This window comes from Mesocricetus auratus, unplaced genomic scaffold (genome assembly GCF_017639785.1).
Source record: "Mesocricetus auratus isolate SY011 unplaced genomic scaffold, BCM_Maur_2.0 Super-Scaffold_100014, whole genome shotgun sequence".
In the NCBI taxonomy this organism is placed as follows: domain Eukaryota; kingdom Metazoa; phylum Chordata; class Mammalia; order Rodentia; family Cricetidae; genus Mesocricetus; species Mesocricetus auratus.
This window is the reverse complement of record NW_024429197.1, coordinates 27,866,547-27,888,185: the sequence shown is the minus strand read 5'-3', so window position 1 is coordinate 27,888,185 and position 21,639 is coordinate 27,866,547. Positions and strand designations below refer to the sequence as shown.

The 21,639-nt window shown below is 42.4% G+C and overlaps 1 protein-coding gene across 10 annotated transcripts in view; it reads left to right on the top strand.

Moving 5' to 3' along the window:
- Positions 1 to 21,639, top strand: part of LOC101826706 (AGBL carboxypeptidase 4) — a 1,098,260-nt gene that overhangs the window by 981,437 nt on the left and 95,184 nt on the right. For all 10 annotated transcript variants that reach the window (XM_040756958.1, XM_040756964.1, XM_040756959.1 and 7 more), the window contains one exon: positions 8,420 to 8,531. In XM_040756958.1, the coding sequence (XP_040612892.1) occupies positions 8,420 to 8,531 (112 nt within the window). The remainder of the gene's footprint in view (positions 1 to 8,419; positions 8,532 to 21,639) is intronic.

The following is a 21,639-nucleotide window of genomic DNA, read 5'->3' as shown; positions in this document are numbered from 1 at the left end:
CCCTATTTGTTCTTTCTGCTCACCAGCCCTGTCTAGCCTATCTCTCTACTGCCTAGCTACTGACTGTTCAGCTTTTTATGTAACACATCTTTACATAGTTAAACAAATATTCTGCTACATAAACAAATGCAACCCATCTTTACATATTTAAAGTAATATTCCACAACAAGGCACAGTGTCCTTCCCAAGATGGTACTGTTTATTTTCTACTTCCATACAATCTTTGGGACTAGCATGTTTCTGCCATTTGACAAGGAAGAAAGTGATCAGGACAGAAAGAGACAGATGAGAATCACAGTGTTCTTTTCATGTATCGCATAGTGTCACACAGACAGTGGGACCTCAAAGCCTGGCTGTGGGACTTTGTGGCAGCAATAAGATCTAGTTTGAATCCACTTCTATATTATAGTCATCAAGTGACATGCTCACAATCAAACCCTTCTTGGAGTTTATTTCCTTCTTTATAAACAAGGATAAGTACATCCTTCACTTGATTATTGTGGCTATGCTCATTATTTAGCAGATGCTTGTATTTTTCAAACTGTCGACAATTTATCACTTCACAAGAAGGATCTGGACTGACAAATGTGTTGTTAGGTGGTTTGCCAGGGCACAGGCATTCTCAAGTGTACTCATACAAACAAAAGCAACTGTGAAATTCCTGACGATAGAATCTATAGATTTATCACACAGTCCATCACTGACTGAAGCACTGTTATATTGCTCATAACTACATGTAAGCAATTTCCTAGGCCTGTTTATAGACATGCAGAGCAGGTTCATTAACTTATGAGTCTTTTCATTCATTCAATGCATATAATGAAACTTCTTGACATTTAAATATAGTAGATTATGTTGAACTGGGGAGTAATGTCATTGAAAGTACTTAGACATTATCCCTGTTCTTATACAGTTCACAGTTTGGAAGAAGAAAGAAACAGATACTAAATAGTACTTCTAACTCTGCAGAAAAAAAATGATGCAGCATGTAGTCACCTGACATCCATATTCATTTCTAGGATTGTCCTAATGTCAGCTATTTTATTTCATGAGCACTAGAAATAGCCTCTATATTACAACATGGGTCTTATTTTGAACCACTGAGGGAAGTTAATGCTAAAAAAAACATAATAGAACACCAAAGAGATTCAGATTTTCATTCTACGACTCTCAACTGGCAATTGGAAAAGTGAGAGGTCATCTTCTCCCTTGCCCTATCTTCAGGCACTGATTTCTTGGTCCAGAAAAGAATCTGCACTGTCATCCTGGCTTGCCTAGTCTTTAGATCATACCCAAAGCCAGTTAGCAATGTACATACTTTCCTAGTTTTGAACAGTCACCCTTTTTACCTGAAGCACTCTCTTGTGCTCTGACTTACATTTTTTAATCTCACAACAGTCTCCAATTTGAAAAATTCATATAATTAACATTAGGATGGTGGTAACCACCTGCAAGTTTTTAAAAATTGTATCAGCCAGCAAGATGGCTCAGAGCATGAAGGTGCTTAGCATACAAGCCTGGCAACTTATGTTCAATCCCCAGAACTCGTGTAAAGGTAGAAAAAGAAAACCAACTCCACAAAGTGTCCTCTGACTTCCACATTCATGCTGCAATACATGTACATCACACACACACACACACACACACACACACACACACACACTTAAATTTTAAAAGAATCTTACATTAGGATAAATGAAAATGAAAGAAACCAATGATGCCAATTTGACTCCAACAGTAGAAATCATTTAATTTGAATGACCTTTACTGGAAATATTTTCTTCAAGATCCCTGACTCTGGGGCTAAAGTTCAATTATTGGCACTTTAGAATCATGATATAAAAGAGACTTCCCCAGTGAAGTATAACATGCTTAGTTTAAAAGAACACAGAACTCAGAGAGAGGAGGTGACTTTACCAAGATAACAGAGACAGCAGAGGTGGGTCTGGAACTCTTGTCTCCTAGTCAGGTCTCATGCAACTTTACCAAGTTGTTTCGCTCTGAAAACATGCAACTACTCAGAGACTGATCGCCACTCAAAGATTTCTTCAAAAGTTAGCTCAAAAATTGCCCATGCAAGTTCAACTCCCTGAAGAGGGTCAATGGGGTCACTAGGGGTCACATGGTTTGGCTTTTAAGGCAGACTAGGATCCCTGAGGACCATTATGATCCTGAAGTTGCCTTTGAGTCACCAGTAACTCAACTTTTATTAACATGGTGGTCAGGGAGTGTATCTGTCAAGATCTCCCAACTCTGATGCTCTTCTTCCAGGCTTTCTTTTTTAATGATTTGTTATATTGTTTTAATTTATGTGAATGTGAATCATCTGTGCACATGTATACCATGTGTGTAGGTGTTCACTGAGATCAGAAGAGGATGGTGGATCCCTTGCAGCTATCTCTCTAACCCCTTTATTCAGGTTTGAATTTACATTTTTTACAATTTGATTAATTTATTTTAGTTTTTATTGATTTTATATTTGTAGGAAGTGTAAATCTCTCCCATGTCTCCTGAAGGAGGTGACATTTAAGTTTAGATCATTTCAATGATGCTACAATTATCACCACGGCCACTGTCAACCAGGGACATCATTTCTTCAAGTTCATTCTGTTCTGAGGGTTCTACTTGGGAATTTACACACACCAGTTCATACGCACAATCCAGAAGGTCAGGGTTGTTATACTCATTATACCTATGATAAACCAGAAGCTCAAAGGGGTATTTAAAAAAGGTCATAGCTGATAAGGCAGACAGCGAAAACTTAAATCTGGTTATGAGTCCCAAAGCCTGAAGTCTCCACCATGCAGCCTTACTGTTCTGTGCAGCTCCTGAGTGGGGGCTGACTGATGTGAGGATTCACTGGGAGAATATCTGTCTGAAAATGAGAGAAACTAGGGCATTGGTTCTAGGTCATAGACGTATCTCAGAACAAGCTGGTGGCCTGGGTGTGACACTGTAGACAACAGGGAATAGGCACACAAGTAAGCAGCACTGAAGAGCAGTGGGTTACAGTTGAGTGCTGTTACTAAGGTCATGTTCCTTTACAAATTGTTAGGTGTTCAGTAAGGGCTGAGAAAGCTTGATATGCATATCACTCAAGTAATCCATCTGCTTGGTGACTAGACACCAGGAAGTAGATAATGTAAGACCTTCCTAGGATCAGTATATTAGCCCAAAGGACAAGATGGTTAGGGATACATTGAGTCAAAGCAGTAAGGACTGTCTCCAACTGCTTAAGCAGAAAAGGTAAATATAGAGAGGGCCTTATAGCACCACACAGAAGCTGGAGCAGTTAATAGAACTGCTGTCAATGGTAATGTCTTTGACTTTTCCTGTTGCTAAAACCTAAGGTTATAGCATACCTAAGGTTGGGTGATCTATTAAGAATCTTCATGTGTTTGGCTCATAGATATGGGGAGTGAAAAGTGTGGGGAAACAACAGGAATGCTGGCTTGAGTCTTCTTTCCTTATAAAATCACTAATGTCACCATGATGTTTCAATACTGTGACATCACCTAATCATAATTACTTCCCCAAGGACCAACCTTCAAATACCATGAACAGATAAATTTGAGGACTAACTCTTCAGTACTTTTGACTTTTGAGGGAATGTTAAAAGCAGTAGCTGGCAGGACTAAAATGCCCTTGTCCTGCTTCACATTCCATTCCCCACTACCTTGTATCACCTGGCTCCAAATCCTGGGCACAAGTGCCTATTGCCCAAGCCTGGGTTCCCTACTGCTGCTGCTCTGGCTTCAGATTACAAACCAGAAGTAATGGAGAGTCTGGAGGGATGTCTCAGTGGTTAAGATCATTGGCTTGTCTTCCAGAAGATCCAAGTTCACACGGTGGCTTGAACCATCTGTAACACTAGTTTAAGGGGATCTGAGACCCTCTTCTGGCCTTTATGGGAACCAGGTATGCAAGTGGTACACAAGACAGATATGCAGCAAAACACCCATACGCACAAAACGATAATACATTTTAAAGAGAGGGGATAGATTTATCTTGCTTCTGCAGTCGGAGACAATGCAGCCATCGTCTTGCTAATATGGATGAGCACATTTACTCCACACATTTCCTCACCTAATAACAGGGTTAGGTGCTGGGTATTTCCTCAAAAGAATGTATACAAAAGTCTACTACACTTAATAGGGAGCAGAGTGTGGATTTTAACTCATATCTGCTTGCTTTTTAGACTGAAGAGAGAGATAAAAGGTCTTCTCTGACCATAGCTACCCACTCCAGCCTCCTACTACTACAAAGGCAGTAGTCCATTCCACTCATAATAACATATCACAGAATAACAAAGTATAATATAAACAACAGAATAAATTTGGGGTACCATTTGGTATCAGAACCTAGGTCTGTTATATGCTTTTCCTTACTTAATCCCACAACATTGTTTGAGTTACAAATGAATATAAATACGTAAGTATGTCTTCTATTTCCTGTTAGTTTCTAAATTCTTGAGAACAGAGACATCTGCTATCAACCACTGTATCAACCATACCACCAGGGAGTTTGTTTTTTCAGAAGGTTCTCAATATAATTATGGTGAATTACTGTACTTAACTAGACTCACCCTTGTTCAATAAGCCAGTCTCCCCTTCTCGGTTAACTCAGATACAGAGAGCTTATGCTGGACTTGTTACTCCCTACGTGAGCATGGGTGTTATTTAAAACTGTACAGTCTTGGGTTTGAAGTCAGCTCTATCAGCTGTTCAACAAGGGGCCAAGACGTTTTGCCTGTCATTGCTCTCAAGAATAGTAATACAGCAGATGAAGATATTAAGAATTGAGTGCAGCCAGGCGGTGGTGGCGCACGCCTTTAATCCCAGCACTTGGGAGGCAGAGGCAAGTGGATCTCTGTGAGTTCGAGGCCAGGCTGGACCGACAGCCTCCAAAACAATACAGAGAAACCCTGTCTCGTAAAAACAAAAAAACAAACAAACAAAAAAAAGGATTGAGTGCATAAGGTAACAGATCATGAAGCTAATTAGATGCGTCCTTTTTGAGAAAACAATATAATTAAAGAAAAATAGGGAGAGAAAAGGATGGGGATGGGCATTCCAAGCAAATAGAGCTAGAAAGAAAGCAGGAGTGTTTATATACACTAGTATCTAACCAAGCTGACTTCAAAATTAGAAGAGATAAAGAAGGTCATTTTGTAATGGTTGACAGAACAATCTATCAAAAGGACATAGCAATTCTAAACACCCACATATGAAACATTGGATCACCCAGTTTCATAAAACGAAGACTATGGGTAGAAAGTTACAGACCAAACTTAGCACAACAATAGTGGATGATTGCATTGGCTTTCTCTTTTCCACAAACAAGTCATCCAGACAAAATAGGAATCAACAAGATATATATTCTGCTCAGCCACTCATGTTGCTTTCTTTAAAAGAGATCATATTTTAGGACACAAAGCAAATCTTAATGGTGACACAAACACTGGAAGAGTTTCTTGTATTCTATTTGATCACAGTGAAATAAAATTAGAAATAGATGGTAAGCAAAGCTATTGAACAGATCTCTACTTCAGGGGAGAGAGTTAAAAATTCCTAGAATTGAATGAAAATTAAAACAAAACATATAGTGATCTGTGGAATGCACTTGAAGCAATTCTAATAGGAGGTTTATAATTATTAGTGTACACACTGGGGAAAAATCCAGAAAAATCCCAAGTAGATAATTTATGATGCTACTCATGGTCTTAGAAAAAGAAGAACAAGTCAAACACTGAATCATAGATAGGAAAAAATACCAAGGCAGAAGTTAATGAGATGGAAATAAAAAGAATATTGCAACGAATCAACAAAACAAAGGGCTGATTCTTTAGAAAAGCTAAACAAGATTGACAATCCTCTAGCCAAACTAGCCAAAAGACAGAGAAGACCCAAATTAATCGAGTGAGAGGTGTAAATTTCTAGACACTTATGAACTACCAAAATTAAATCAAAAGGATCTAAACAACCCAAATGTGTCTGTGATCAAGGAAATTGAAATAATAATGCCTGATTCCCAGCAGGTTCACTACTGTGTTGGGTTTTTTTGTTTGTTTGTTTGTTTTTAAAGAAATGTTAAAGAAGGACCTCCTCTAGTACAGCATGACTATTGTCATTATGATCAGAGGAACCGTGAGTAGACCCTCCCAAGATCAAATGATACCTCATGACAGAAGGGGGGTTTTGATTTTCTACTTTCCATTTTAAGGACTATTTGTTGTTCTTAAGAGTGATTTTATAGCTGGGCGTTGGTGGAGCACGCCTTTAATCCCAGCACTCAAGAGGCAGAAGAAGCAGGTGGATCTCTGTGAATTTGAGGCCAGCCTGGTCTACAGAGCTAGTTCCAGGACAGTCTCCAAAACAATACAGAGAAACCCTGTCTCAAAAAACCAAAAAAGAGAGTGATTTTATGGTTAGTCAATAGGGGATAATACCAGACCTCCCTCATAGGATTAATTCAGATAAAACATTAGTACTTAGTAATATACATCATGACATGAGTTGATCACATTGTCCCTTGGCGATGGGGATGTTGTAAGTAGCTTTAAGGTTGTCTCTTTCTTGCTTCATAATTAGAGAGGCCAACTTGAAGACTTGGTTGATCTAACTACAGCAATGGGAGACAAAATATAATCAACATGTTTGCCAGGCATCCAATGCCCTTCCCATTTCACTCCATCTCCCTCTATGGATTCTCCATCAATACCTCCTGAACATATATATGCAGGCTATATGATCCTGTCAAAGCAAACTGTCCTCAATTCCCTCAAATACCAAGTGGTTTTACACTCCTTTTTTGGCTTATGTATTTCCTTCTGTCCTTAACAATGGAAAAAATATGCATTCCTTCAACAAAGTCCAACTCACATGGCTTCTTCTTTTTGAGGTCTTTCTCCATGTGTCTCTCCAAGTGTGAGCATAACAATACATTAGTTATATTCCCTCTGTGCTTATTTTAGAGGACAGAAATCATTATTGGTTGTCTCCCTTTCCATCTCCTTTTTCATTATCTTAAAGAAGGAAGGTCTTCAATGGAGTCCTTTAGTTTTCCAAGTAAGGTGATAGGTGGGAATGCAAATTATAAGCAGAGAGGGGGTAAAATTATATGGCCTATTGGAAACAGAGAGGGAACATAGGTTGGCAAGTTATGTTAAACTAAGGGACAGAAGACTAGGGAAGGAAAGGATGAGCATTCTAGGCCAGAGAGAGGTAACAGAGATATGACTAAATGTCCATTTGAACATGGATAAAGATCTGCAAAGATCAAATTTTTTTCTCTACATAATGGGCCACAGACAACTCTCAATCAAGGCAGCTACATAGTCAGCTCTATGAGGGAGATTCATACTGGACAGTGACACAGAGATTATTTGAAGTATGAGCAAGCACAATGGTTTTGGAGGTTTTTCAGTAATCTGGTCTATCCTGGAGAGAATGTGTGCTACATGAAGACACAGGGGTATCTGGAGAAAGTGCCCCTACTCAATTTCAAACAGAACTTTTAACAAATGTGGAGGAATAAGAGAAGGGAAAGGCAGAGAACAAAGGTCATAGTTACCCTTGTTCCAGTGGCATGATTAAGGGAGGGTTGAGGGTAATTTAGGTAGGCCTAATTTTCCAGGTGACACTGGCATGGAGACTGAAATAAGCAAGAGAGAGAATCACTCAGGTACCTAGAGAAGAAGTATCTGGGCAAAAGAATAGCCTGGCACTATCCTTGAGGAAGGAAATGTCTGCTGTGTTGGAAGAACATGTCGACAGTAGCTACTACAAAGCAAGCAAGAGGGATGGTAGAAGTAGCTGAGACCAAAAAGGCTAATGTGGTAGATGACATAGGGCCTCATAGCCTATTGTAAAGATGTGGGCTTTTATGCCCAAGGTAACAGGGAACCCCTGCAGCAGAGGAGAGATATGGCTTATGTATTAAGAAGATCACCTTGGCCATTGTGTAAAAAGTTGGAGTGGATGGAGGCAAGGATGGAAACAAGAAGGCCACCAAGCTCAGGTGGCATCAGTAGATGTAAGGAATAAAAGTTTGTACATTTTGGAGATAGGTATGGAACACAGAGGAATAATGGGGATATTCGGGGATACCAGTGGTTTGGGCCTGAGCATTCTTTCACCTGCACTGTGTAATGTGCCTGTGTCCATAAGTATCAAAGTGGGATTGAGTCATAGGAGTATTTTTGAACTGCTCTGTAATTCAGTGTCTTCTATCAGTTTGGAATCATAATAATAGTGACCTTAAAATATTGATATCCCTAAATTAATAAATCCTAGTGAACTCCTTAGAACTCTATCTGGGGAACAATAAGTGACAGGTAAGTGACTTTCTCTTACGGTAATGGGTATATGGGAAGCCAGTCATCCCAGATGTCCTGATTCTTAGTTTGGACTTTGTCTAGATGCTCCCTGATGGGGTTTGACCTGAATCGTCACTGGTTGGATCCTTCTCCATGGGCCCATCCCACCCTGCATGGAGTGAAGCAACTCATCATCAAGATGTACAACGACCCAGTGAGTAGCAGGATGCCCTTGGCAGCTGCTGGCCAATGGCCAGATCTGGGAATGGAAAATTGTATGGGGAAGTCCTCAGACATATTTCAGTTAGGGCTACTTGAGCAAAATCATGAACATACTAACCATGCATGTGTCTGAATTTGAAAGGCCCAGTGTCTTTCCCCCACCTTTCATAAATATTGACTCAGTTGTGGTATAATGAAATGAAGGAAATATATTGTAACACATCTTTATTTGTCAAGGCTCCTTGATGATAAGCCAAAAAGTTACAACTTGAATTAGCACAAGAAAAATAAAGAATCTGATGGAATACCAGCAGTATATAATGTACTTGAAGAATGTAGGCTGGTCTACTCCACAAGCAAGGAACATGGCTGCCATGTCTCCCATCTGGTGACTCCCATTTCTACCTTGATGCTCATTTTCCAGTTCCAAAAAGACTGGAGTTGGCCTAGTTTGAATGGCACATACCAATGTGGTGGCCCAAGAAGCCAGAGTGTGTAAAGATGGCATAGTCTTGTGGTCCACATAGTTGGATTTGGGACTATGGTCCTGGAGAAGAGGGCATACTGCTCTGGAAGAAACAATGAAACCATATAGACAGATCCACACTATGCTTGCTCAGAGGGGCAAATTGTTGCAGTGAGAACCCAGAGAAGACAATGGGGATTTGTAGTGTAGAGAAAGAGAGGGATGAGAGTCACTCTTTCTGAAAAGCTATCTTATCAGCAAGAGGGCATAGCAGACCTTTGTGCTAAGGAGTGATGGCATGGGGTAGGCAGAGGTAGGGTGGCCATAGGAAATAGAATTTTGTAGCAAGTTAGAGCTGCCTCAGGATGGAGTGTGTGTCCTGGGAGCTTTCCCTTACTGAAAGTGTTCAAGGTGAAGTGAAACTACGCCGTCAAAAATGGCGCATAAAGGAGACAATTGTTTGAACGGCATTCCAGTAAAATTACACACAAATCCTTCCCAGCTGTGATGACAATGATTTTGATTGCCCCTTAAGTGTGTATCATGTGGCAGATAGTGGTAGCTAAGGCAGGTTTCCATAGTTGGGGTATTTCAGAGATACACCAGTGTGACCTTTTCTGCTTACTCTGCTGAAGGTGCCAATAAAAAAATGGAACTAATTATAGAGTAAAATAAAGCTGACAAATGCATACGTTAGAGCAAAGACCAGTGACCTTGATTTTAAAACTGTCATTTTATTTTTAAAAAATCGTTTTACTGTATTTGTGTGTGTGTGTGCTTGTGCGCACGCACACACACACACACACACACACACACACATTTTTCCACAGCGTGCATATGGTGGTCAGAGGACAGCTTGTGGGAGTCCATTTCCACCTTCCACTATTTGAGTGTTGGATAATCTAATTCAGGTCCTTGGCTTAGGAGTCAGTGCCTTTACCCACTGAGCCATCTCACTAGCTCAGAAGCCACCATTTTCTTGATTGCGAATGTGAATTCTTCTTTCCTGGGTTCTTTGATGGACCACTTTTGTCAGGGCCTGTATGTGACTTCCTTCTCCAGCTCATTCTTGGCACGGCTGGAGGCCAATTGTGTGCATCCAACCCACGTATTACTCTGAATTCTCCAGGCTGTCCCATCAACATACCTTTCAGAGACTAGGGTTGGCTGCATTGTATTTTCTCAGGAAGTACCTGCAGTCTGCAGAGTCCTCCCCCTACCCCCAGGCTTCTCTATCGGTTCTTGACTTCCCAGCAGAGCATCATTCCTTCTCTTGCTGCTGCCTCCTTCCCAGCAGCAATAGCTGGGGAATAGCCTGTTAGTTCTCCTGATCTGGCTAGTAAAAGACACTCAGCAACTGCTTGTTGAACTGGATTGGGTTGAACATGGCACACTCTATCGTGCCAAATGTAATATTGTTCATAGATATAAAACTGTCATCTAGAAAAAAAGATGGCATAATGAGGCAAGAAAGACTGGATTCTGGGTCAGCAGATGCAACAGAGTGGGGTCACTGAACAAAGTGGTGTTTAGATAAATCCAAAGAAAAGAGCTGGTGGGGAGGAAGTGGATGGTAGAGGGGCTGTCTTAGTCAGTGTTCTATTGTTGTGAAGAGACATGATGACTAAGGCAATTCTTATTAAAAAAGCATTTAATTGGGACTTGTTTATAGTTTCAGAGGTTTAGTCCATTCTCATCATGGCAGAAAGCATGGTGACACACAGGCAGATGTGGTGCTGGAGAAGTAGCTGAGATGTCTACATTTGGATCTTCAGGTCACAGGAAGAGAGAGCCACTGGGCCTGGCTTGGGCTTCTGAAACCTCAAAGCCCACCCCCCAGTAACACACTTCCTCCAACAAGGCCACACCTCCTAATCCTTTCAAATAGTGCCACTCACTCCTTAAGCATTTAAATATATGAATCTATGGGGGTCATTCTTATTCAAACTACCACAGGGGCCCAAGGAAAACAACTCAAGTGGCTAAAGAAGAAGAGCCCCTAGCTTGCCACACCCATCATCAATTAGAAGCTATCAGTTTGCTCACAAATGACTAGATACTCATTTATGTTCCAAAACATAGCTCAGGCAAAACTGAACTGTAGAAATATTAGGACATTCTTAATGACACATGTTGACTTATCATTGACTGTTTGGCTGTCAGTATGCTTGGTTGCTAGGACAATAGTATAAGCTACTTTCTTCTTAATACACACCTTTGTGGTCCAAACAAGGAATTATACAGAGTCAAGCTGACTCCAAGTAGGATCCCTGACCCCACACTTTCCTCTTTGTTCCCTTTATCCTCACTGCTTTGTGTTTTTTTGTGGAGTGAACTGCTTAATATAGCATGCATTCATTCTCTCAGAGCTCCCATGAGTCTGAAATGTGGGGATAGTCTAGCTATTCTATGCTCAGGGGCTCTGAAGGTGCCAAGCAAGATCTCAGTTTGGGCTATGAGCACATCTGAGACTTGGTCTTTGATCCCATTCTTTTCTTTCTTCTCTCCACAAATATTTGTCTACCACACTTGCTTATTCCAGGCATTGTAGTTCTGATAGAGAGAAAATTCTAAATTTTGCAATGTAGTAGGGAAATAGATATTAAACAAAGTAACTGTTGGTAATACATATTACAGGCATGTGAGAGTTATTTAACAGCAACAGCAAGGCACTATGTATGTGGGGTAGAAGCAGAATGGTACTAAACCTTGGCCTTGCTGGGGCAGTCTAGCTTATACCTGTTGTCCTAGAGTGTACTCTTAAAAACATCCTGATTTGGATGATGAATTATACATTCTTTCTTGGTAAAAGCCTAATGAAGGCACCTAGCACAGTATGGATATGTGGCAGATTCTGATTCATATTCTGAATGAGATCTCTATAGGCATCTTTGTGCCCAGCTGCAAACATTGCAAAACATTGTGCCCTAACACCATGAAATGTAATCCTGCTCCTAACCTTCAATGTCCTTTGTATGTGTACATACAAATAATTGCTTGGTTCCAAGCTGCTGAGCAATGGGAACTTTCAGAAAGCTCCTGTTTTCTTCTGTTCTCCTCTCCTCTCCCCTCCTCTTCCCTCTCCTCCCCTTCACCTTCCTCCCTTCCTTTCTCTCTGTCTCCTGGCACAGTCTTGCTGTGTAGTTCAGGGTGTCTTCAAACTTAAAATCCTTCTGCCCTAACCTCCAAAGAGATGGGATCCATAGGTACTCAGCCAGATTCGGATCTAAGCCACCCTGGTGACCTCTACACAGAGAATCAGCAGAACCACCTGAGATCTGAGTATTACTCCTACTCCACTGCTGTATGGATGACTGGTTGTCATTGTCTGACATTCCTGCTGGAACAGATGCTCCCCTACAGCCCTATGGAGACAGGCTTCACAGACAGTCACCTATGTACATTTTATGGACGGAAATAAAGGGTGTGAGAGTTCAGGAGGCAACACTGGACTGAAGCAGGAAAGATAGCCAGGGAAGGGAGAGCTTCCTAGGTGGAAAACACCAGTGTCTGTGTCTGCCTGGACTGGGAGGCAGACTCAGTAGACTGAACTGGGGGTAGACAAGAAGGACAAAGGGACAGCTATATGATTTAGGAAGCAATGTGGGCTTGATTTTCCTGGGGTTTAAGCTGGGGAGTGACAGGATCATTTGTGTTTTAGAAGAACCCTCTGATGAGAATCTCTTTTAAGGGTCCAGCCTAGGGTTTGGGAGGATGGCCTGTTAGCCTGCTGCTGTTAGGAGGAGGAAAGAGAGGAGGGATAGATGAGAGATATTAGGGAGGGAAACATGAAGACTACTGGTTGTAGTCAATGGGAGAGGAAGAAGCTTGCAGGATACCCATGGTTTGGCTTGGGCCATACTGGATATGCTTGCTACCCTTCCCAAGAATTCCAGGAAAATTAACATGTATAGCGGGAGGGGGTGGTAACAGGTGACACAGGGCATTAGATGTGCTCTGTTTTAAGTCAAGTAGGAATAAAAGGTACCATCTGCACCTTAAGCTGCTGGAAGGAGCCATTCCATGTCCTTCTCAGTGGACAGTGATAGCCTGCTGTCCTCATGTTAGTGGTGGCATTTGCTTTCCTAGCCCCAGGCTCACTAAGCCCTTTACCCCAATGAGGACATTTGATACTAAATTATGCTCTTGAAAAAGGTGTGTTTAACCCAGAGAGCTACACTGAGCTGAGATACGAAGTGTTTCATGTTCTGTTTCTATGATAGCTCCCTCTGCATGGGGTGACTCTTGTTTACCAGCTGAGATTGATTGTTCCCTGCGGGCAGAGTCTGGCTAATTTTTCAGAGTCCCTGGTGTTCAGCAGAGCTCTGCCTGTGAGTGAGCAGGTGCTCAGCATAAATGCTCAGCAAGTGACAGAGTGAGCTGAGGTCCCCTGTTCCTTGGCTTTAGATTTTTCTGAAGAAGAGGTATGTTGGTATGCAAACCCTCCTCTCCCAAAGCCACCCTCTGTCACCACTACTGTGTTCTCTGACTGAGAAGCCGATCTGGTGACATAAACCCACTCCAGAGTTCACCAGCAACCTGATGAGGTCATCCCAACCCCCAAGGGACAGAAGCAGAGATGATGTCACCCAGTGCCTTTCCTAGAATACACAGGCTTCATATCATCTTTGGTGACTCACTCCACCCTTAGACTCTGTGCCTACTCCATCTTACATAACCACTATCGAGATTTATTGCCTATGACCACCAAAGATTCTCCTTGATTCTAGGTTCCTTGTCTCACCAGTACCCAATTTGTCCCCACCAACTGATGCAACTTGTTCAGGAACATCGTGCAGTTTGTTACTTTTAGTGGGGGTGAAGACCAAGGGAACTAATTTAGGTTGTTCCTTCCATTTGATTTGTCCCCTTTCATAGTAAGTAGAACTGGAAATGACATCCCCATTTGGGCAAGAGCTCATCCCTTTACCAGGGGAGTTTTACTTTATTACAGCACACAGCAGAATATGAAAATGACGGTGTCATGTAATTAGCCACACAGTCAAAGCCACTCTCACACAAAGTCTTCCTCTGATGTCTACACCCAGTTGTGTAGACTAGATGTGAACTGATCTGTGGATGAATTTCCAGGGACCGTCCACCTGCAGCTCTGCTAACATTTAATGTCTACCTATGAGGTGCCTCCTGAGTAACATTTTTGTTCAGTGACGTTAAATGATAAAAACGCAGTACATATATTCCTCAGGGTTAGCGTAAGCAAGACCCCTGGGTAACCTCTGGGGTATAGAAATTGATGAGTGAGTTGCAGGGGGATCTCCAGGCCAGAAGGTCTTAGACCAAGGCACTGAGGAGGATGTGTTATAAGAAACAAACCAGTGTTTTAGAAACCTGGGGCTAGGGAGACTGTTCCAGGCAAGCCTGGAGGTGGGTGGCATCAAGGGAAGCTTGAGGAATCTATGTGTAGACTAGAGCTTTAAGAGTGGCTAATACTTCATGAGGTGGCTATGAATTTGGAGAGGAGAGAGATTACAGGAAAGGAAGAGCAGACATTCCAGGAGAGCTGAACGATAGAATGGGGATGAGAGACCTGGATGTTGGAGCTAGCCTATAGAATTTATCAGGAGCCTCTGTGCAAGGACAGGTGAGGGGCAGTCTGAGGACGCTCTGTGTGGGTTTGCACAACAAGCCAAAGAATTAAAATTGAAGCATACATCAGACTTCCTTTTAAATAGATTTTTAGTTGAATTAAATATCATGGCTGTTTAAAAAAAAGTTAAAAGTGATGTAATGAACACAACCTGTCCATACTATTCCAGTGTATGCCCCCTCTCAATCCTGAGAAAGACGTACAGAAGTCAATGGAGAGCCAAAAGCTGGTGAAGCAAGAGAGAAATCAGTGAGCAGTATTTCCAGCCATTCAGTTCCTCTGACAAGAAACTAGAGTCTCATTCTAAAAGCTAAACCCAACGAGGCCACCCCACCTTGCTTCAGAACCTTTCAATGACTAGCTATCCCCTACCACATAAAGGCCAGTGTCGCCTGACATGCTGTTCAAGGCCATGCCTGCTCTGTTCATTTTCTGTGCCCCCAGGACCTAGCACAGAGCCTAGCACTGTCGAGAATATTCTGTTGAATGATGAATGAACACATGAATAAAGAATAGGTGTTTCAGAAAGCTACTGTGGCTGCAGGATGCAGAATGGATCAAAAGAGCCCAGGCCATGAAGGAAGAAGACAGCCCAGTGTGGCACTGTCACAATAGGGTGGGTGAAGGACACCCCGATCTGCTCTCAGGGAGCAAGGAAGGTGCTGATCACTCCAAGATCAGGCTACGGGATGGGAGTGGGGAATGGGTTGCCTTCCGCCCTCTCCCTTGTCCCAACGCTACTCCAAACCCAAGGGCTGATTTTTTTCCAGGGGTTTCTACGCTCCAAGGTGATTTTTCCTTTTCCTGGAAAAGAAAAGCCCCCTCAGCCACTGCTGGCGTTGCTATAACAACTTGGCTGCAGCTCTTTACACAGATCCATTTACTTAAATCATTTAAGGAAAATTAGCTGCCATAACAACATGGAGCAGCTTTGAAAATAGACCCAACGCAGGGCTGGGTGGCTCCTCCTCCATCCTGCGCCTCCTGGAGTCTTCCAGATAAGCTGCTCTCTTTCTGTCAAATAGCTAAATAAATTATAGCACATTTGCTTGACAAGCAGAGAAGTTGGTGACATGGTCAAATAACAAACATAGAACCATCACCCATTCACACCTGCCCATAAAGTACACAAAAATAGAAACAAATACCACAAAGAAACATGTATGAAAATGAATGCATTTCCATTTTAAATCAAATGGAAAGCATATAAAAATAGTCATGGTAAATAAAAACTGATGCATAGGCAACTGTAGGGATGGATGTACATGATTACACAAAGGATTTGAATGCAAGCATGGTGGCAACCTCTGCTTCATCACTCACTTAAAATGGAAAGACAAAGTTATGGTTCATGTGAACTGTCTTTAAGGTGAGAAAGGGATCTGAGTCAACAGACAAGAAGGCCCCGAGATGGCACCTCCTCTTGGGATACCTGTATGTTCATAGCCACCAGGCTGCTCGTTGTCTGATTTGGAAGGGGGGCAAACCTACCTTAGAGATCAGGGGTGATCCCATTCCCATCCCTTCCTATAGGCCGAGTAGGAGAGCAGGAGTAGCCATATCATTTTTAATACAATGATTCCTTTTTCCACATGGCAAATTTTACCCTTCTGTGGGAAAAGGCAACACCACAGCTATGGAAGACCATGTTCTTTTTTTTTGTTCTTTTTTTTTTTTTTTGAGACAGGGTTTCTCTGTATTGTTTTGGAGCCTGTCCTGGAACTTGCTCCATAGACCAGGCTGGCTTCGAACTCACAGAGATCCTATTGCCTCTGCCTCCCAAAAAGGATTAAAGGCGTGCACCACCAACGCCTGGCAGAAGACCATATTCTTAAGACATTTGAGCCTCACTGAATCCTCAGGACATCTGGAAGCTGAACAGTTAATCTCCACACCCTTGTTCCAGATCTGTGTCTATGACCATGTTATCCTAGTATACCAGTAGAGCAGCAGAAACTGTGTGGCTTTATTGTGTACCTAAATTACTCATTTGCTTGGATCTCTCGGACAAGTGACCCCTCAAATACAAGCATTTAACTCCCCATCTATATACCATGGGAGTCAAAGGATGATCTCCAAGGGATAATTCCAGATACACAGTCAATGCTGGTTTGGATTTATCTATTGACTACACTGCACAACCCACTCACTGAGACACTGAATTTCTACAAGCCCCAGAGGTGCCAGCTGCCACCAAAGATGAGATGGACTGCCTGATAAATGTCTACAAAAGTGTTTAGCAAGAAGCTCTGTCGACTTAGCTTCCTAAGCTCCAGCGTACCCTTCTACTAACAGGAAAGAATGACTCCTGGCTTACCTGCCTCACCAGCAGTGTTGATCACAGAGCATTTTCTAAGGAAGGGGGATTACTGTCCTGGGCCAGAATGGAAAGGAATGTCCAGAATGCAGTCATCTCCTAGAGAATTCATGAGGGGACAATTCAGTGTGTCCACAATAGGCCACACTTAGATATATACACGTATTTTCCCACTCCTTCCATCATGGCTCAGAAAATCAGTAAATAACTATGGAGGGGAAGGTTCAACATGGTAATAAAAACTTGAAATAGATAAAACATTGTTCAGGGAATCTGAAAACAGAGGGCTGTGATTCATGGAAATTTTATAGTTTTTCCAACAGTTTAGTTTATGAACGTTTGAAAGGAAACTATCCTTTTTTTTTTTTGGTAAAGGTAACTTCTCTGGGCTATGGTAAAAATATGGTTTTTATTACTTGTTTGTTTTCAACAAAGTAGATTATAACTTCAGCTCTTTGGCAGAAGGCAGGATAGAAAGATGACTCTCTTCTTTCAGAAAACATTTATGGGGCTAGTGGCCCTCTGCGACATCGTTTAGCCTAAATGGCCCCAGGTACCTCTTATCAACCCAACTGACTGCACACCTATTGCTCCATTTCGTGGGAAACAGCAGAGTTTCCTGAGGGTTCCGTTTTAGTCAGGTCCATTTAACTCTTTTACCTCGATTCTCAGGAACAGAAATATGTCTTGAATTCTCCTGTGCTTCCTGTTAGGGCTGGATTCTACAGATGTAAACCTTTATTAGCAGCATACAAGAGAGGGAGTTATTAGTGTATGCTCTTGGTTGAGAAGTTTTCTCCCAGTCCCCACAGCTCTAGCTCTCGCACTCTGCCATAAATTGTGATCTCTCTGAAGGGCTGGATTTTGCCTTAATCATTTCTACATCCCCGACACTTGGTATAAAATGCAGGCCTTCAATGGAAGTGGAAAGAAGTAAGGAAAAGGCCAGCAGAAAAGAAGAATTCCTCTCATTGAAACCTGGATTATGCCAGGCAGAGTGGTACATTTCTTTAATCCCAGCATCCAAAGAGAGAGGCAGGCAGAGTTCTGTGAGTTCGAGGCCAGCCTGGTCTACAGAGTGAGTGCCAGAATAGGCTCCAAAGCTACACAGAGAAACCCTGTCTTGAAACCCCCCCCAAAAAGGAAAAGAAACAAATCTCAGCAAGAGGCAGTCTCAAAACTCTCCAGAACCCACCTCCAAACTCATCTTTCCCAAAATTTCTTTATACCTTCCTCACACAGTAAGACTCCACACTTTGTTTTTCTGTAAATATTAATATCTCTGCTTTTTTTTACCTATTAGCTTATTCCACAAATATTGGCAGAGGGGATTCCTTGGGTATGGTGCCTCAATCTGATCTCTGGCCCAGGGCCCCATGTTCTCAGTCACATTTCAAATATCTCCAGCCTAAGACTTGCCTTCTTCTCCCTGTTGCCTTGGACGTGACCAGGTGGCCCAAAGAAGCCCCCCCCAGAAGTCAGTCTCTACTGAGGGGAGTTGACTGAGTTCTACATACTCCTGACAGAGTTGGGCACACCCTTGCTCAAAGTACACAGCATGCCACGCTTTGGTGACAGTTGCCTGTCTCCTTTAGATTGTGGACTTCTAAGAGACAATCTTCTTTCCACTTCTCCTAGCACAGCTCACCCTCAGTAGACCCCAAATGATGACGTGAGAAAAGATACCTTGACACAATCTCGCTCATCCCACTTGTCAGCTCCCAGCAAGACAGTGCCAGGACACCCCAGAAGCAACCGTACAGTGCTTCAAGGGTCTTCAGTCCCCTCACTGTCCTGTGTTTCATGGATATGTTGTTTTCTCTCTTCTTTTTCTTCTGCCTGCTGATCCCCATTCTAAAGAACTCCTGGATGTGGAGTTTCTTCTCACACACCTTTAATTCCAGCATGAGAGGCAAGCACAGGCAGATCTCTGAGTTTGAGGTCAGCCTGGTCTACAGAGTGAGTTCCAGGACAACCAGGGCTACACAGAGAAACCCTGTCTTGAAAACAAACAAACAACAACAAACAAACAAAAATGATGTATGTTTTTCCTCATAGTTAAATTCTGGAAATTCTGGAGTGTTTGAATCCAGCAGTGGAGAACCCTCTCTTGGATTCGTGAATGCTGAAGTGGTTCCCTTCACTTCCTCTCTGTTACCACTATCCATTCTTTATACCTTGGCTTCTCAGTTATAACAAGCTTTGGTCCCCAGTCTCCCCGTGTTACAGCCACTGATAAGTGAAACCACTATGCATTGGAAAGGGGGATCTGGACATGGTCTGGCACCTCAGTTTACCTCCATGTCAACTCTTCTCATTAACTTACACCGTCTATTCTTACCCCTCCAACATCCTTCCCTTCTGTGCCCTTGCCTTAGCATATGAGATCTGTGTATGCAGCCTGCTACCCCATTAAGCTCTAGGCTGAGTAGGCCTCTAACAGAGTCCAGGTTACATTTGAGGGTGTTTTGTGTTTAACATGTGTGCAACTTTTTGGAGAGTTATTTTTGGTTTTTGCTGTTGGGAGGCTCTGGAGCCCAGGATGAATTCATGCTGGTACATCAAATAGCATATTGCATTTCAGAAACTGGCCTCAGCCATGGGAAATCAAGTAAGCCAGATGCCTAATTACTCCAATATTTACTGTGGTGGAGAGAGCTGAATTCTGATGAAAGGACCAGACTAATCAGGCTTCCAGCAAGAACCGAACAGAACAGTTTAACCTTTTATCAGGAAATTACCCCTATCCACCTAAAGTACTAATGCCCATGTCCCTAGTGCCACACCAGTCCCAGATGTCTGATTGTAAGAAGGCTTATCAGCCAGAACACAGCCTGAACCTCTGCCTGATGAGCCTCCATGCTCTCCCATTCCTCAAGTCATTGCAGGCTTCTGCTGTATTACTTCTTGACTGGTGAAGGGTATGAATGAAAGAGGAGCTTCCTTGTACTCTTCAAAAGCAAAAAGGCATTCATTCACCCATTCAGCAAACATTTGCAGAGCATAAGCCCTGTACACTGCACCACAATGGATAGCCGCACCGGGTACCTCTCTTACAGGATCTAAATGAGAACAGGGGTCCTTGAGCTGTGTACAGAAAAACTTCAAGGGACCTGAGGACACCCCTCACAGCATTCCTCCTTTATAACAGAGCAGCTGAATCATGTGGTTAAGGACTCAAGTTTAGACCTGGGTCTAATTTACAGTTCAACACCCAAGGAAGAACTCAGCTATCCGGGACAGGTTTCTTAACTGTTCTAAGTTTCTATTCTTCATTTGTGGGGGGTGGTTATGAGGATTACATCAGCAGATTCTTGTAGCTCCAAGCACTGTACTATGTGCACATCCTAAAATGCACATTAACTGTAAGAACTGGGAACAAAGGAGTCTTTGGCAACGAAATATGCAAATTTGTGGTTCACAAAGCACCAGACCAAGGCAAGCTGTGATTACGCACATGATGGTATGCTATGATGGACAAGGGCTCTGACTGCCAATGGGAGCAAAACAGGGCCGAACCAGACTTAGGGTCATAAAATGCTCCCTGGGGGAATTTAGTCTAAAGAAACAGTCTAGTGTGAACAAGGATTTGTACAACAACACAGCAAGAGTTTTGAAGGATGAGTAGGAGTTGTTTAATTCAGCCTGTGAGGAGCATCACCACAGAGCAAAGACACAACCAGTAGGCAGGGATACTGGAATAACTGCAAGTTCGGCACCTGGACGGGCAGGAGTGGGGGAGCATGGGAGGAAGGGAAGAGGCAAGACTGGGTTGAAGACAGAGACCTGTCAGTGACAAAGAGCCCGTGAGCTACCTCAGTGTGTTTATACTTGATATTGAAAGTCACAGAGAACCAGCAGTCAATGAGCAAGAGGAAGAGGACACATTCAAAAGAAGGTGGGAAAATGTTCCTCTGTTTCTGGAACTTGAACTCTATCTGTTGGGTTGCTAGCTTTGCACCAGCAATTGTAACACTTTATAAACAGAGAAATAATCTGAAGTGTGAACAAGAATCTATGCAAGAGAGAAAGGAACAAAGGAACAAAGAAAGAAAAGAGAAAACTAAAAAGACCACAGCATCATCATTCATAAATATTGGGAAAAAACTGAGGAAAATATAAATGCCTAACAGTAGGAAACTGATTAAATGAATCACAATGCATTCATGTAATGGATGTTTGTGATGAGATTATAATATTGAGAACTGCACATGCTGTAATTTTAAGTGAAAAAAGCAGCCTGAGTTGCACATGTATTATGTTACAACAAACATAACAACTAGGTTTAAAACACACACAAATAGATTAGCAAGCTAGATGTTAGCAGCAGTATTTCTAGGCACCAGGGTGCTCTCCCCCTTGCTTTTTAATACTTCTCAATAATTTCCCATAAGTACATGTTATCTTTGCAACTAGAAAACATTGCTGAAGGGTGAGGGAACCTGCTCTATAGTTATGATCCACGTTCAGTCATGTGGTTCAAACAGGTCCCAACCCACATTATATAAGAGAACTCCATTTAATACCTAGCTTTCCATCTGCCCCTCTAGTTATCTGACCCCTCCCTCCTTCCCTTCCTCCCTCCCTCCCTCCCTCTCTCCCTCCCTCTTTCCCTTCCTTTTGTAATTGGGGTATAGTCTACCCAGACCCTCAAGTCATTATCTCTCAGGGCTTTCTATATTTGTTCAATTTCCTTCTGTGTAGATTTA